Source organism: Benincasa hispida, chromosome 6 (genome assembly GCF_027475165.1).
Source record: "Benincasa hispida cultivar pf3 chromosome 6, pf3_genome.v1.1, whole genome shotgun sequence".
NCBI classification, from domain to species: Eukaryota; Viridiplantae; Streptophyta; class Magnoliopsida; order Cucurbitales; family Cucurbitaceae; genus Benincasa; species Benincasa hispida.
The window spans coordinates 52,970,224-52,986,971 of record NC_143483.1 but is presented as its reverse complement, the minus strand read 5'-3'; the positions used below and the strand labels follow the sequence as shown (position 1 = coordinate 52,986,971).

Below are 16,748 nucleotides of genomic sequence, written 5' to 3'. Positions count from 1 at the left end.
TTCTTCTTCCTTCTTCAGGCGCCTTTCCTCCCGCCTGCATTCTTTTTTCTCATTCCTTTCTTGTCTCTTCTTCAGTTCGGCCTCCTCATCTTCTTCATCCTCTTTCCCTTTGATCTTTTTCTCTGCTTTGTTTAGATGGGATGGCTTATCTCCTCCACCCTTCTTCTCCTTACTCTTCTTCTCCTTCTTCTCTTCAGCCTCTTCAAGATGCTTCTCTGCCGCCGCATCCTCCAAAGCGACTCTGATGGGTCCTTCATAGGATTCTACTTGCGTAGTTTCCTTAGGATCCACGACGACCAGAGCGCTTCTCCTTGACTCCTCTTCCGTCACCTCCTCCGTAAGCAGTGCCTGGTTTATAACCTCAGCCTCAGGTAGTCCTCCTCCTTTTTCCATGTTGCTGAGAATGCTCCGAAACACCTCCTTATCGTCTTGTCTCTTTTTCTCACTTTCAGAGGAGAATGTTGGTGTTGGGAGTGGGGTGCTTTCAAAACTCTGCCCCCTCTTGAACTGGAGTGGCCTGGTTGCTAAAGGGTTTCACCGGGGTCTTCCAGCGATTCGAGGGATAATCTGTGGCTGAGCAGCGAGTCGGGGACTGGCTGCAAGGAATGCAGCCTCTCGCGTGGTAAGCTGGGTTATCGAAGGTGAAGAAGATGGCTGGGAAGTCTGGTCTGCCATGGATGACGGAGTAAAAGAAAACTGGAAATCGTTATGGTTCTGGGAAGAAAGAAAGGTTTGGTATGCAGAGACAATTTTAGGGTTTCTTTTTGCAAAATGAAGCAAGTAAACAACCTAAACGAAGAAACTCGCTTTTATAGGTTGGGCCTTGATGGGCCCAATGCGGATACTGCGGTGGCAGGCCTCGAGCTACTAAAAAAGCTTGCCGTTCGCACTTCTTACATTTATGAAGTTGCAGAGTTGTACGTCCTTTCAGCTGCAAATTCATCATGTCCTTGGAAGCTGAAACGATTAGACTTCTCTGTTTGCAAAAAGAATATTCTTTGGAGTTTTATTCGAATGGGCACAGGGTAAAGAATTAACGCAATGAATTCATCAACGCAAATGCATCTTTGCAGAGGACGGGCAACAATGCATGTATTCCCGCAACACACCCCTTAACTAAATGCATTTCTGGAGGACCAAGCGCACGGTATTTCTACCAGTGCATCACTACCTCAACATAGTGCATCTTTGCTAAGGGCGAGCAAAGAACACATACGAGCACAACACACCCCTCAACGCAATGCATTTGAGTTAGATGAATGCAAAGTGTATCTTGTTGGTACAAGATGCACCCATTAACGCAATGCATACCAGATGTTGATTGTTTTATTATTAAAATTTTATTTTTATTTTTATTATTTTTTTCATCAATGCAAGCCATAAGGACCTTGCGGTAATAATTTTCTTCTTATTAACCAATCATTCACCAGGTTTAAGAATAATGCATTTATGACAGAAAAGTTAAGAAATTAAAGAGATTACAGAAATAAATGCACGAGAATTAAATGAATCATAAATTCATAAAGCATTGAAAGAAAAATTGAATGAAGTAGTAAATGAAAAAGTTCGTAAAACAATAAAGACATGAATTTAAAAGAAAGCATGTAAACATAGAATTGAGATATGAACTGGAAGATAGTTTTCTTTTTTATGAATGCAATCCACAACTCCGCAAGCGATCCAGCTTGCCTTCCCAATGTCTTCAGGGACATTGCTCCTTTCCATGAGATCCCGAGGCTTCAGAATTGTTGGGCAACGTTCCAGGTGTTCTATTTCGAAGTTCGGATGCCAGCTGCCCCACTTGAATCTCCAAATTCCTTATTGAAGACGCCTGCGCCTACATCACCACATCATTTTTATCCATGTATTGCTTGAGCAAGGCCTCCAATGAATTACTAGAGGTGTTTGAAGATGAGGGTTGTTGATTGTGCGATTGCCTTTGTTGACCCTGATTTTGATTGTGGTGAACAGGTGGAGGGTTTCCTTGATTCCTTAAATTGTTATTTATGGTTACTTGGCGCACCTTGGTTTTGATTCCCTCCCCAACTAAAGTTAGGGTGACTTTTCCAACCAAGATGATACGTATTACTGAAAGGGTTATTCTGAATTGCACATACTTGCTGCATGTTCGATGGGCACATTTCAGCTGCATGGCCTCCTCCACAATTAATGCAACTAATTGTGGCCACTTGTGTCGGCGCATTGGGTTGCGCTATTGTTTGGGAAAGGGCACCTTGATTAAGCGTCATCAACTAGAGGATAGAGGTTACTGCGGCCATTTGAGCGGCCAAAGTAGTTATTGTCTCCGCAGGGACAATGGCATTTTCATTTCTTCTTCTTTCAGAGACTCTTCCTCTATATCCATCGTCTACCCAGTCATCCATATTCCGCGAGATGCGGTCAAGGATGACCTTGGCCTCAGTATATGTCTTATCCATAAAACCTCCTATTGCGGAGGCATCAACAATAGCCTGCATTGATCTGTTCAGGCCATTATAAAAGGTCTCCATCAGGACGCAATCGAGTATCCCGATATGCAGACAATTTTTCACCAGTCTTCTGAATCGCACCCAAGCGGTGCTAAGGGTCTGTTATCCATCTGTTCAAAGTTCAACACATCTTTCCGTCGCCTTGCGTTGACAGCCAGAGGGAAGAACTTCTTCATGAACCGTTCAACCAACTGATCCCATGAAGTAATCTCGTTCAGCTCCAGTGAATGAGCCCATCTTTTGGCCTCGTCCTCAAGGTGTAAGGGAAGAGATATAATCTGATACCTTCAGGGGTAACTCCAGGTATTGAGAAGTTGCCGCACATTTCGACAAAACTGGTCAGGTGGGCATGTGGGTTCTCACCTTGCAGACCTCCAAACTGCCCTACATTCTGGATCATTTGAAGAATGACCGATTTGATCTCGAATCTTGCGTTCTCCTCAATGATCGACCTTGAAATTCCGGATGAAAAATCATATAGATTGGGCGCCGCATAGTTTCTCGTCGGAATGTTGCGGTCAACAGCAAGAAAAGCTGGATCTTGCACTGGCCGTCCCATCCCTTGATTTTCTGTGGGAGCCATATTGTCATTATTATTATCTGTCATGTTGGCCTTCTTTCCCCTCGCTTGGTTCTGGCGTGCCCTTGTGCGAAATGTATGCTCGATCTCTGGGTCAGTCCCAGTACTCATAAACTGTCAGTCTGCTCTCCGCGATGAACAACCAGTACAAAAAGATCTGTCCTGCAAAATATCACAAACATACTCAACAATAACCGTTACCAGTCCCCGACAACGGTGTCATAAACTTGATAATGTAAAATTAGATCTTTATGATATTTCACACAACGCATGGATGATTATAATGCAAGTTTATGCTATATGTTACTACTTCTAGATGTATGCGTTATTAATGAAATGTTGGTAGTATGTTATGCGTTGTCACAAGTTTCCTTGCGTTGAAACCAAGTATAATGTCACCACAAGTTTCTCGGAGTGATCCGAGGTCGAACACAGGGATTGCGTAGTTAATGCGTTACGTTCGTGATATATGTGACCGGGGGTTTTTCAAATAATAAAAAGTGTGTGTACAGGTATTTAAACTTACGGTAAAGTAAAGTTGCTGTAATAAAATAAAGTGCGTTAAAAGTAAGCCTAAGCTATTATGATACAAGATACAGGATACTGATATATGATACTGATTTAAGACTGACTGTGAAGATTATACAATGGTCGAGTTATGTAGTGGCAAGTCTTTGTGTATGAAACAGAAATAGAAAAGATAACTAGTATAAACATCGCAAGTTATTAATCGCGTTAAAGACATAACTACGGTTCTGTTTTCCCTTGGCGTACACCTCTCGGTGATCGGTCGTGTTCCCACGTCTCTGTGGTGAAACAGGGATGAACGTGATGAACGCAAGGTTGCTTCCATCTCTAGATGTACTTCTCGCTTTAGTTAACGCATTCTTCCAACCTTCTCTTGACAGGAGGAATGGCATCTTCACTTCTGCTCTCACAGGTGAAGATGCCATCTAGCATGCTTTAGCTAAACATATTCATTTCTTTAGCACATATTAATTTACTTGTTAGATTCATGCTAATTACCAAGGGATTAAGAAAACATCATGAAGAAAGCGATTAATGAAGGAACGAAAATAGACAGAAAGATGGAGATGAAAATGATCATGACATTCAATACTAATATTTAGCGTCTGATACATGATGTAAATGATAGACTAAGAAGATGAATACAATTGATGACAAAGAGATAGAAACAAATATAGAAAAGTGCCAACGTCTTAACACAGATCTGGACGGTGGAGGGGCTTGCCGGCGAATGGAGTGAATGTAGAGAAGAGCTTCCCTCTCAGGTTTGCTTGTCCAGTAGAAGTGACCTTGGTACAAAGCTTCAATGGCGGGGATTGAAAGGATTTGCCCTGAGACTCACCTCTCGGCCTTGTCTCTTAAATCTTCCCGGATCTTCTCCGGTCTAGCTCTTCAGACCAGTCTCTCTCTCAATATACAAATATCAAAATATGCTCATATCAAGTATATTTTCCAATAGAATTTCATAGGCTATTTATACGCTCAGCTTTGACTCTCTGCAGTGTGGACCCCACTTTATTGTTATGGCAATTCTAGAAATGGTGGAGTGAATATTCCTTCTGTTACGCGATCAATCTCGTCAGAAATGCACAATGGTCAGCTGTACACGTGTCTAGATCCTCTGCAATTGTGTTGCTCTTTTGCATCTTCGATCGTGTGCCCGCATGCGGTGTTGTTTTTTATTACCACATGTGGTTGAGATTGTGTTGATTGCTTAGCTATTGATTGATTGTCGCATACGTCGTCATTGCGTTGATCGTCTATTCATTTCTGAATGATTGGCGCAATGCGACGTAGATGCATTGTTCTTTTTATCTTGAGCCATGAACGCATGCGGTAACTTGATTTCCTGCAAAACAGATTGAAATATTCTTTTCTACCATCGCAATGGTGTCAGTGGGTATATTGACGACAATTTATAATTCTTGCATTTATTAACTAATTTCTCTACAATTGACGCAATTTTTCTTTCTTTTGGCCGCAATATCTAAATAAAGCAGTATCAATAACTTGTATTTCTACAAGTTATCACACCCCCAAATTTAGATATATGCTTGTCCTCAAGCATATCTTCTACCAAGGCAATAATGCTCTATTCCTATCCTAAATTTTGTGTGGATTGATTGCTCCGAATGCTCCACCTAGGCACATCATTTAACATCACAAATTACTTCTATCCTTGCTAATTCCTAACAAAGCCCTACTTTATTCTTCTATACTACAAATTTCTGCTCAAAAAAATGCTTTTGTAGTTTTAAAAAGAATGTTTACTCTTCTTGTCAAAACACTTGATGCATCTGGATGCGGTGGTCAAACTTTGGGTCATTTGTTAGAGATTGTTGATCATGGTTACACCCTTTGTTTTGGCTTGTTCCCACGGGTGTCATGCGAACATCCAACTATGGTTATGTGCCAATCTCAACTTTAACTCATGAATTTCAGAGGAGTTGTCTCATGTTTCTTTTATTTATCTTTCTCATTTTTCTCTTTTCATATTGCATTGTTCTTGAAAACCCACCTTCATTTTGGCTTACTCCCACGGGTGTCATGCGAACATCTATCTACGTGCAAGCTCCTTTCACAACTTAACTCTTACCAGTTTGGGATTGTTTTTGAGGTTTCCCTTGGTTGACATTGGAGTTTATATGTAAATTTATTATTATTTTTTTTAAAATAATGAGTGCATTTTTCTTAATGACCGTATTACTTGATCTCATCTGCTCATACCTTCCCCACCCCCAAATTTAGAGATGCGCAAGGTCCTCATTGCGTTGTTTGGACAGAATAGACAAAAACTTAGAAAAAATTTCAAAAAGAAGGTTTGAGCAGAATTTTGAAGGATAAAAAGTAAAGTATTGCTATAGCCACAAATTAACTAAGTGTTAGTTAGAAAATACAAGGTGTGGGAAACGTTACTAAGTGTATGCATATTATACATCATGGCAGCGCAATGAATAACGAAAAAAGAAAGATTAAGAATATCGAAAATTTGACCAAGGATGATAAAGAAGAGGCATAGGCATATAGAGAGAATTGCTACTCAGATGTATTGAAAATTAACTAAGTATACAAGTAATTACAAATATCGCAATACAGAAAGTTTTTGCCTGTACAAAGAATCAAAGAATTTCATTAAACATAGAAAAATAATGAATTAAATAAAATTAACAGAATAGCCGCAAAAAAAAATGTAAAGATTATTGAGGAGCAGGAGGTTCTGGACGAGGGTTCGGATGTGGTACTTGAGGAGCTTCTGCAAAAATCAAATGCTGCCTGAGATGCGGAGGAACCATAGGTCCATGAAGATATGCTGTCAGAAAATTAAAGTACTCATGGTTGCGCTCCGCTATCTGTCTTTAGAGCAGGTGAATCGTATAAGTGTTACGCTGAATATTGATCAACATATGCCTTGTCATGGCACCACTGCATTGTAAATCATCGACTCGCTCAATTACCGCATCAATTATCTGGCCGAAGAAGGTTGATGTTGAGAGAAGAGTTCTTGCTGTTGGGAGAAGAGTTGTTGTTGTTGGGCAAGAAGGGACTGCATATCTGCTAATTCAGCAGCTAAAGAAGCAACGGTAGGTTATGCCTGCGATGCCTCGCCAACGACATTTTGGGGTTGGGTAGAAGTGCCTTCACCTAAATCGTGTGGGTCATCAACATGCGGCGGTGGAAGGGGAAGTTGCGGTGATGATGCTGAAGGTGATGATAGGGCTGTTGGGTATGCGTTTGGAGAATCTAGGGGAAGGAGAAGATTGGTATAGTGCTCGGGATGGAAAGAAGAAGGTTGTGCGGGAGGGCTTAGAGGGCGAATTATTAAGGGTAAAGGGTCCAAGGGTTCTGGTTCTTGCGTTGTTGAGTCTTGGATTTTCTCCTTTCCTTTATCGTCTCTGTGCTGTTTCTTCGGCTTGGGCTCTTACGGCGCATTCAAAGGGAGCTCAGGGTAGTGTGGGGAATCTTTGAGGAGCAACCTTAAAATCTTGACGTTTATTAGGCCGTGAACTTCTGCCATTGGCTCTTCATCAAAGCCCACACCCAGTGATAGGCATAAACTTGAAACCGTCCATGGGAAGAAATACTGCCCTCTTATGTGCCCCACAAAACCTCGAATTTGTCTTGCGATCAACTGGCCTACATCAATTGCAATGCCGCATGCAATGCAATATGCGGCCATGACTTGATCCCTCGAAATTGTTTTGTCATAGGAAGTTGGGATCAGCTTCCATTTGACTAATTAAACCCAAAGCCGCGCCTCAGGAAGCAATGTCTTGGACGCTAGGGTCCTGATGCCTTTTAAAGAAACTGTCCACTTAGTGCCCGGTTGCGTTAATACTCGTAGCGCATCTTCCATCTGCTCTTCAGTGGAATCATCAATGATTTTGTTGCCCGGTGCATCTGGGTTATCCTTCATCTAGTATAGTTCATTGATGTCCCTTACGCTAAAAGACACCATTTTCCCTTTTATGGTCACCATATCCTTGGTGCCATATAGTCGTCCGTGGTAGAAGTCGCACACTACCTTTGTAATGACAATGGCTGGGCACTGGCAAAATGTGTCCAATCCATGTACTACCTTTGTAATGACAATGGTTGGTCTGGTAGTGGCGTTAGCGCAAGGAAAATGCCCATCTCCATTAGCAATCATCGTTCTCCTTCTTTCTTGATGGATGCACCTTTGCCGACGCGGGCTTGCTGCACTCTGCGACTACTTTGCCCTTTTTCTTGGTCAATGAAGGTGGGATTGCTGCCTTTGTTTTCTTTCTCGCTCCTTGCGATGGTAGAATAGAGTATTTCAATTTCTGTTTTGTAGGAAATCAGTCACCACATGCGTTTATGGCTCAAAGATAAAAGAAACAACGCATCTACGTCGCATTGCGCCCATCAATCGAGAACGAAGAGATGATCAACGCAATGACGGCACATGCGACAATCGATCAAGAGCTTCGCGATCAACACAATTTCAACCACATGCGGTAATAAAAAATAACACTGCATGCGGCGATCGATCAAAGATGTAAAGAGCAATGCAATTACGGAGGAGTTTAACAAGTGTACAACTTTTAGTTGTGCATTTCTAACGGGTGGATTGCATAACAGAAGTAATATTCACTCCACCATTTCAGGAACTACCATAACCATAAAGTGGGGACCACAATGCAAAGAGCAAAGCTTCACCTATAAATAGCTTATGCTTCACTAAAAATAGACTTGAATAAATAGAAACGTGTATATACTGATCTGAGTGAGAGACTGGTCTAAAGCGATTTCTAAAGTAGATCTGGGATAATCAAGAGACAAGGCCGAGAGGTGAGTCTTCGAGCAAAGAATCCTTCCAATCCCCGTCATTGAAGCTCTGTACGAAGGTCACTTCTACCAAAAGAGCAAGACTGAGAAGGAAGCTCTCCTCTCCATTACTTCCACACGCAGGCAAGAAAAACCTCTGTCTAGGATCTGTGTCAAGACGTTGATACTTTTATGTATTTGTTTCTAATCTCTTTTTGATCACTTGTATTCATGTTCTTTACTCTATCATTCACACCATGTATCGAACGCTTAATCTTAGTATTAAATGTTATGATCATTTGTCATCTCTCTGTCTATTTCCGTTCATCCATAATCCAGTTTCTCCATGATGTGTTCCTAATTCCCTGGGTAAATAGCAAGAATTAAGCAAGGAAATTAATTTGTGTTAAGGAAATAATTATGTTTAACTAAAGCATGCTCGATGGCATCTTCACCTGTGAGAGCAGAAGTGAGGATGTTATTCCACCTATCGAGAGAGGGTTGGAAGAATGCGTTAACTAAAGCGAGAAGTACTTCCAGAGATGGAAGCAACCTTGCGTTCATCACGTTCATCCGTGTTTCACCATAGAGATATGGGAACGCGGCCGATCACCGAGAGGTGTACGCCAAGGGAAAGCGGAACCTTAGTTGTATCTTTAACGCAATTGACAAACTTGCATTGTTTTTACTATTTACTCTTTCCTCCTCTGCTTCATTCATAAAGACTTGCCATCGCATACCACGATCCTTTGTACAACTTCCCAGTCAATCTCGACCTTAATATCATGTATCATGTATCTTGTATCATCTTAGTTTAGGATTTTATTTTCAACATTTTATAATGCAATTATATTTTCACCGCACTTTAAATTCCTGTTTAAACAACCATTCTTTATTAATTGTAAAACCGGTCGCATGTATTACAAAAGTAACGCATTAACGAAAATAATCCCTGTGTTCGATCTCGGATTATTCTGAGAAACTTGCGTTGGAAGTATACTTGGTTTTAGCGCAAGGAAACTTGTGACACACATTACTCTATCGAATACTACAAGCATATCATTAACAACGTATATTTAGAAGTAGTATCACATAAAGACTAAAGATATAAAAACATCGTGTCAAGTTTATGGCACAGTGCACGCATAATAAGGAAATCATTCTTTAGCATTACAAGTTTACGGCGCCATTGCCGGGGATAGGTAACGGTTAGTGTTGAGTGCTTTTTTGGTATTTTGCAGGGCAGATCTCTTTGTAATGGCAATTTATCACGAAGAGCAGTCTGATGGTTTATGAGTACTGGAATTAATCCAGAAATTCTAAGTTGACCCAAAGATCAGGTGTATTTTTCGGCAAGAGCACATCAGGACTAAGTTAGGTGAAGAGGAAACATAGCAGATAATAATGAGGCACCTGAAGGAAATTAAGAGGTGAACCAGCCAGTGCAAGATCCTGTACTTCTTACTGTTGACCCCAACATCCCAATGAGGAACTACGCGGCGTCGAACTTTTATAACTTCTCGCCCGAAATTTCAAGACCCACGGTTGAGGAGAATGCAAGTTTTGAGATAAGGTCGATAATGCTTCAAATGATTCAAAATGCAGGACAGTTCGGAGGTCTTCAAGGAGAAGACTCGCATGCTCATTTGACCCGTTTCGTGGAAATATGCAACGCATTCTCCATACCTGGTGTGACTCCAGAAGGAATTAGATTGTATATCTTCTCGTATAAACTGCGAGATGAGGCAAGGAGAGCGCCGAATGAAATCAACGCATGGGATCAGTTGGTCGAGAGATTTATGAATAAATTCTTCCCTTCAGCCGTCAACGCAAGGAGATGGAGAGATGTGTTGAATTTCGAACAGAAGGGTTATGAAACTTTGAGCACTGCCTGAGTGCGATTCAGGAAATTAGTGAAGAACTGTCCACACATCGGGATTCCCGATTGTGTTCTAATGGAGACATTTTATAATGGCTTGGATCGATCAAATGCAAACAGTTGCTGATGCCTCCGCGGCAGAAGGATTAATGGACAAGTCGTATGCAGAAGCAAAGATCATCTTAGATCGCATTTCGTGAAATACAAATGAGTGGTTAGATAACGGGTATGAGGAAAGAGGTTCGGAGCAAAGAAGAGTAGAAGTTGCCATTGTACTAGCTGATACAATGAACACCCTGGTAGACTAGATGACCATAATGACTTCGCTCGTTCAGACTATTGCTATTCAGTAAGGACATCTCTCTCAAGGATCAGCGCAAGCCAATGCGTTGACACACGTGGCCGCAATAAATTGCGTTCAATATGGAGAGGGACATTCAGTGGAAGTCTACCCATGGAATAAACAATCTGTATACTCTGTCTATAATGAACCGTTCAACAACACCTACACCCCTGGTTGGCGGAATCACCCAACTTTCAGTTGGGACGGGAATCAAAACCAAGAGAGCCAAAGTAATCATCAGAGTAGTTATCATGGAAATCGAGGCAACCCTCCGGTTTTCATTAATCAGGATCACAGCCCAGGTAATTTTCAAAGTATATCACCCTACGACCAACCGTTCTTTCTGACACCTCTTGCAGTACCTTGTCTTTGGAATCGTTATTGAAACATTATATTGAGAAGAGTGAGGCGATTAAACAATCACAAGCTTCCTCCCTTAGAAATTTAGAAGAGAAAATTGAACAGCTTGCGATCGAACTTAAGAATAAAGCACCTGGTACCCTGCCCAGCAGTTCGAGAGCATCGGGGCCATGTGGTAAAAAATAATGTCAAGCAGTGACATTGAGAAGTGGAAAACAACAGTCCCCGTGCCACCAGTACCGGACTCAGTAACAAGACTAGTAGACTTAACCATCAACGATGGCCATTCAACCGTAAATGAAAGAATTACCAGTTCGGAAGAAAATACATTTATAAAGGATGAGTCTGAGCAAGACTTAAATTCAAAATCACCGCAACCTCCAGGACCTAAAACACAGCAAACACAGGACCATAATGAACAGCCAATTAAATAGGAAATACGACGGGATCCTCTACCTTTCCCGTCCAAGCTGAGGAAGAAAGATGATAGTAAACAATTTCTGTTCTTCAACAACTTCATATCAACATTCCCTTAATAGAAGGTTTGGAACAGATGCCGAGCTATGTAAAATTCCTCAAGGACATACTTGCTAACAAGAGAAGATTGGGGAAAATGAAACGGTCGCATTAACATATGAGTGTAGTGCGCTGTTTCAAAACAACATCCCCACCATAATGAAAGATCCTAAGAGTTTCACATTGCCCTGCTCAATAGGGGGAAAGAAGGTCAGAAATGCGTTGTGTGATTTGGGGGTGAGTGTAAACCTAATGCCCTCATCAATCTTCAAAAAGTTAAATATCGACAATGCAAGACCAACCACAATTACATTATAGTTGAACGATAGATTAATAACGCATCCCGAGGGAAAAATAGAGGATGTACTTGTGCAAGTAGATAAGTTCATCTTCCTTACTGACTTTATCATATTAGACTATAAAGCTGATGTTGAGGTGCCTATCATCTTGGGTCGCCCATTTCTTGCAGCAGGGCGAGCACTGATTGATGTATAGAAATGAGAACTTACCATCAGGGTTGATGATCAGCAAGTTAAGTTCAACATTCTCAACACGTTGAAATACCTGAGTGATATGGAAAATTGTCAATATGTTGAGGAATTGCAAGAAGAACCTTGGCACGAGCCTCTAGAAGAATCGGAGGACGAAGATTTTGGGATCGGCGGAATGTGGGAGGAGAATTGCACCACAATTCAAATTGAGTCAGTTTTTGAAACAATTAAGTTATCTGAACGAACAACGCAACGCACTAAACCATCTTTAGAAGAACCACCCATATTAGAGTTGAAGTTGTTGCCTGTGCATCTCAAATATGCTTATTTAGGAGGCAACACTTTACCGGTTATTATATCTGCCTCGCTGAGCAAAGAAAAAAAGGGCGCACTTATCCAGATCCTGAAAAACAACGCAAAAGCTCTGGTATGGACCTTAGCAGATATTCGGGGGATCAGTCCTTCGTATTGCATGCATAAGATTCGTCTGGAAGAAGGAAAAACAGGATCTATAGAAAGGCAACGTCGATTGAACCTTGCCATGAAGGAGGTTGTGAAGAAAGAGATAGTGAAATGGCTTGATGCAGGCGTCATTTACCCCATATCAGATAGCAGTTGGGTAAGCCCAGTGCAATTTGTTCCAAAGAAAGTGGGAATGATGGTCGTCACCAATAGCAAGAATGAGTTAATTCCCACAAGGACCATTACGGGGTGGAGAATCTGTATGAATTACCGCAAATTAAATCTGGCCACTAAGAAGGACCACTTTCCACTCCCGTTTATTGATCAGATGTTAGATTGACTTGCTGGGAATGAATTCCTTTATTTTCTTGACGGTTACTAAGGGTATAACCAAATTACGATTGCACCGAAAGATCAAGATAAGACGACTTTCACGTGCCCATTTGGCACATTTGCATTCTGTCACATGCCGTTTGGACTCTGTAATACACCAGATATCTTCCAGAGGTGTATGATGACAATATTTTCAGATTTCTTGGAGAAGTCAGTTGAGGTATTTATGGATGATTTTTCAGTTTTTGGCAATACTTATGACTCCTGTTTATCAAATCTTGAAAAAGTCTTGAAGGGATGCGTTGAAATGAATCTCGTTCTGAACTGGGAGAAATGTCACTTTATGGTTGAAGAAAGAATTTTCCTAGGTCAGAAAATATCAAAGGTAGGATTGGAGGTTGATCAAGCGAAAATCGACACAATTTCCAAGTTACCACCACCAGTAAATGTGAAAATACTTAGGAGTTTTCTGGGACATGCGGGGTTTTATCGAAGATTTATTCGCAACTTTTCTCAGATTGCAAGGCCCCTAAGTGTGCTCCTCGAAGCTAATCGCGAATATGATTTTGATGATACATGCGTTGAAGCATTCCACACACTAAAAAATGCGCTCATCACTGCACCCATTCTGATTACGCCAGATTGGACGCAACCGTTTGCACTGATGTGTGACGCTAGTGGATACGCAGTGGGTGCAGTCTTGAGTCAGCGCAAAGATAAGGTTTTGCATCCTATATATTATGCTAGTAAAATGTTGAATGATGCACAGAAAAATTATACAACCACCGAAAAAGAAATGCTCGTAGGGTATTTGTGCTGGAGAAATTTCGACAGTACTTGATTGGAACAAATGTTGTGGTGTATACTGATCATTTTGCGATCAAATACCTTAAACAAAGAAGGATGCGAAACCGAGGCTGATAAGGTGGGTGCTGCTCCTTTAAGAATTTGACCTAGAGATTAAGGATCGAAGTGGCACCGAGAACCAAGTCGCAGATCATCTGTCAAGGTTAGAAAATTTCGAGGTTCAGGAGAAAGAAAAATACATTGAAGAAAGATTCCCTGACGAACTACTGATGTCGGTATGCGTTAATGTTCCATGGTATGCGGACATTGTAAACTTCATTGTTTGTGGCTAAGTACCAGAAGACTACACATACCAACAGAAGAAGAAGCTGAGACATGACGTCAAGTTTTATTTGTGGGACGACCCCTTATTGTATCGACTTGGACCTGATCATATTTTGTGTCAATGCGTTCCTGAGTAGGAGACTAAGCACATTTTGGAGCTTTGTCATGAGTCCCCTTATGGAGGACATTTTGGGGGGCAGTGGACCACTGCAAAAGTCCTACAGAGTGGCTATTTTTGGTCGACACTATTCAAGGACACCCATGCCCATGTTGTACAGTGCGATAGATGCCAGGGAACAAGGAATATGTCTAGAAGAAATGAAATGCCCTTGACTTCAATCTTAGAAATCGAATTATTTGATGCATGGGGAATCGACTTTATGGGCCCATTTCCACCTTCAGAAGGTCATCAATACATTCTGGTCGCGGTTGACTATGTATCGAAGTGGGTTGAGGCCATCGCATGTGCTAAGAACAATACGGCCACGGTGGCAAAATTTCTCAAGAAGAACATCTTTACCTGATATGGGATGCCCCGAGCCTTAATCAGCGATAAAGGCTCACATTTTATCAACTACATAATCACCAACCTGTTGACTAAGTTTAACGTCAGCCATAGAGTTGCAAGCAGAAATTTCTAACAGAGAGATCAAAACTATCTTGGAGAAGGTAGTCAGTACCTCCAGGAAGGATTGGTCACCCAAGCTCGATGAAACACTGTGGGCATATAGAACTGCCTTCAAAACTCCAATTGGCATGTCCCCATATGCTCTGGTCTTTGGAAAAGCTTGTCATCTACCTCTCGAGTTAGAAGACAAGGCAATGTGGGCAAGTAAGAAGCTGAACTTTGATCTAGCAAGCGCGGGGAAAGTCTGGAAGTTGCAATTGAACCAGCTAGTCGAGTGGCAAATGAAAGCCTATGAAAATGCCAAGCTGAGAGAACAAAGAAATGGCATGATGGCCGCATAAGCAACCGAACATTCTTCGAGGGTCAACAGGTACTTTTGTTAACGAGCGTTTGCGATTATTTCCAGGGAAGTTGAAGTCCCACTGGTCTGGACCATTGCGATAACAAGATACACTTTGCATCCATCCAACCCAACTGCATTGCGCTGAGGGGTGTATTGCGCTCGTATGTATTTTTCACCCGTCCTTAGCGAAAACGCACTATGTTGAGGTAGTGTTACGCCAGTAGAAATACTATGCGCCCGTCCTCCAGAAATGCACTGAGTTAAGGGGTGTGTTGCGATGATACATGCGTTGTTGCCCGTCCTCTGCAAATATGCATTTGCATTAATGGAAACATGGTGTTAACCTTTAATCTTGCACCCGTCTGAATCAAATACAAAAGATAATTTCATTCATTTTTCTATGTATAGAAGCTAATTACTTGATTCTTTGTATATTGCGTTATTTGTAATCCTTTGCATACTTGGTTAATTTTTAATACAACTGAGTAACAATTCTTTCCGTATGCGGTAGCCTCTTATTTATCATCCTTTGTCAATTATTGTGATGTTCTTTATCTTCTATCTTGCGTTATTAATTACGCTGCCTTGATGAACTATATGCATTACCTTAGAAACATTTCCCACACTTTGTATTTTCTGACCAACACTTAGATACTTCGTAGCAATAGCATTACTTTACCTTTTATCCTTCAGAACTCTGCTCAAACCTTCTTTTTAAAATTTTGACTCAGTGTTTGTCTATTCTGTCCAACAACGCAATGAGGACCTTGCGTATCTCTAAATTTGGGGGTGGGGAAGGTCTGAGCAGATGTGATCAAGTGGATGCGGTCATTAGAAAATGTGTTCATTATAAAAAAAAAAAAAAAATATATAAAATAAAAATATATATAAATTTTTCATACAAAACTCCAATGTCAGCATAAGGGAAATTCCAACAACATCCCAACCTGATAACCTGATAAGAGTTAAGTGGTGAAAGGAACCTGCTCGTAGTTGGATGTTCGCATGACACCCATGGGAGCAAGCAAAAAGGAAGGTGGATTTTCAAGAACGACACAATATGAAAAAAAAATATGAGAAAAAAAATAAGAGTATAAGAGACAACTCCTCTGGTTAGCAAAAGTTAAACTTAGCTTAAAATCAAGAGTTGAAGTTGAGATTGACACACAACCGTAGTTGGATGTTCGCACGACACCCGTGGGAACAAGCCAAAACAAAGTGTGTAACCATGATCAATAGTCTCTAATTAAATAACGCAAATTTGACCACTGCATACGAATCGTATCAAGTTGTTTTTGCATGAAGAGGTAAACATTCTTTTTAAAACGAGAAAGGAATTTTTTAGTAGAGATTTGTTGTATAAAAGAATAAAGTAGGGCTTTGTTATGAATTATCAAGGATAGAAGGAAATTGCGTTGTTAAGTAATGTTGCCTAAGTGGAGAATTCAGAGCAACCAATCGACGTAAAATTTAGGATAAGAACTGAACAATATTGCTTTAGTGAAGATACGCTTGAGGATAAGCATATATCTAAATTTGGGGGTATGATAACTTGTAGAAATACAAGTTATTTATACTGTTTTCTTTAGATATTGCGGCTAAAAGAAAGAAAAGTTGCGTCGATAGTGTAGAAATTAGCTAAGAAATGCGAGAATTATAAATTGTCGTCGATACACCCACTAACACCTTTGCAATGGTAGAATAGAGTATTTCAATTTCTGTTTTGTAGGAAATCAGTCACTGCATGCATTAATGGCTCAAAGATAAAAGAAACAACGCATCTACATCGCATTGCGCCCATCAATCGAGAACGAAGAGACGATCAACGCAATGACGGCGCATGCGACAATCGAACAAGAGCTTAGCGATCAACACAATTT

General features: G+C 40.9%; 1 protein-coding gene across 1 annotated transcript; it reads left to right on the top strand.

The window, feature by feature from the left end:
• Positions 1-12,053: 12,053 nt before the first annotated feature.
• LOC150035762 (uncharacterized) lies at positions 12,054-13,607 on the top strand. Its single transcript, XM_090314420.1, has 3 exons — positions 12,054-12,693; positions 12,928-12,986; positions 13,062-13,607. The coding sequence occupies exons 1-3, from the start codon at positions 12,054-12,056 to the stop codon at positions 13,605-13,607; spliced, it is 1,245 nt and encodes a 414-aa protein (XP_090170546.1).
• Positions 13,608-16,748: the final 3,141 nt, after the last annotated feature.

What these genes read in the sequence shown, in the direction of transcription:
- LOC150035762 (XM_090314420.1), top strand. Translation starts at nt 12,054, where the DNA reads ATGGAAAATTGTCAATATGTTGAGGAATTGCAAGAAGAACCTTGGCAC. An exon ending in CATTACGGGGTGGAGAATCT is followed by an intron (nt 12,694 to 12,927) that starts GTATGAATTACC and finishes GTAATACACCAG; the next exon opens with ATATCTTCCAGAGGTGTATG. An exon ending in TCTTGGAGAAGTCAGTTGAG is followed by an intron (nt 12,987 to 13,061) that starts GTATTTATGGAT and finishes AAAGTCTTGAAG; the next exon opens with GGATGCGTTGAAATGAATCT.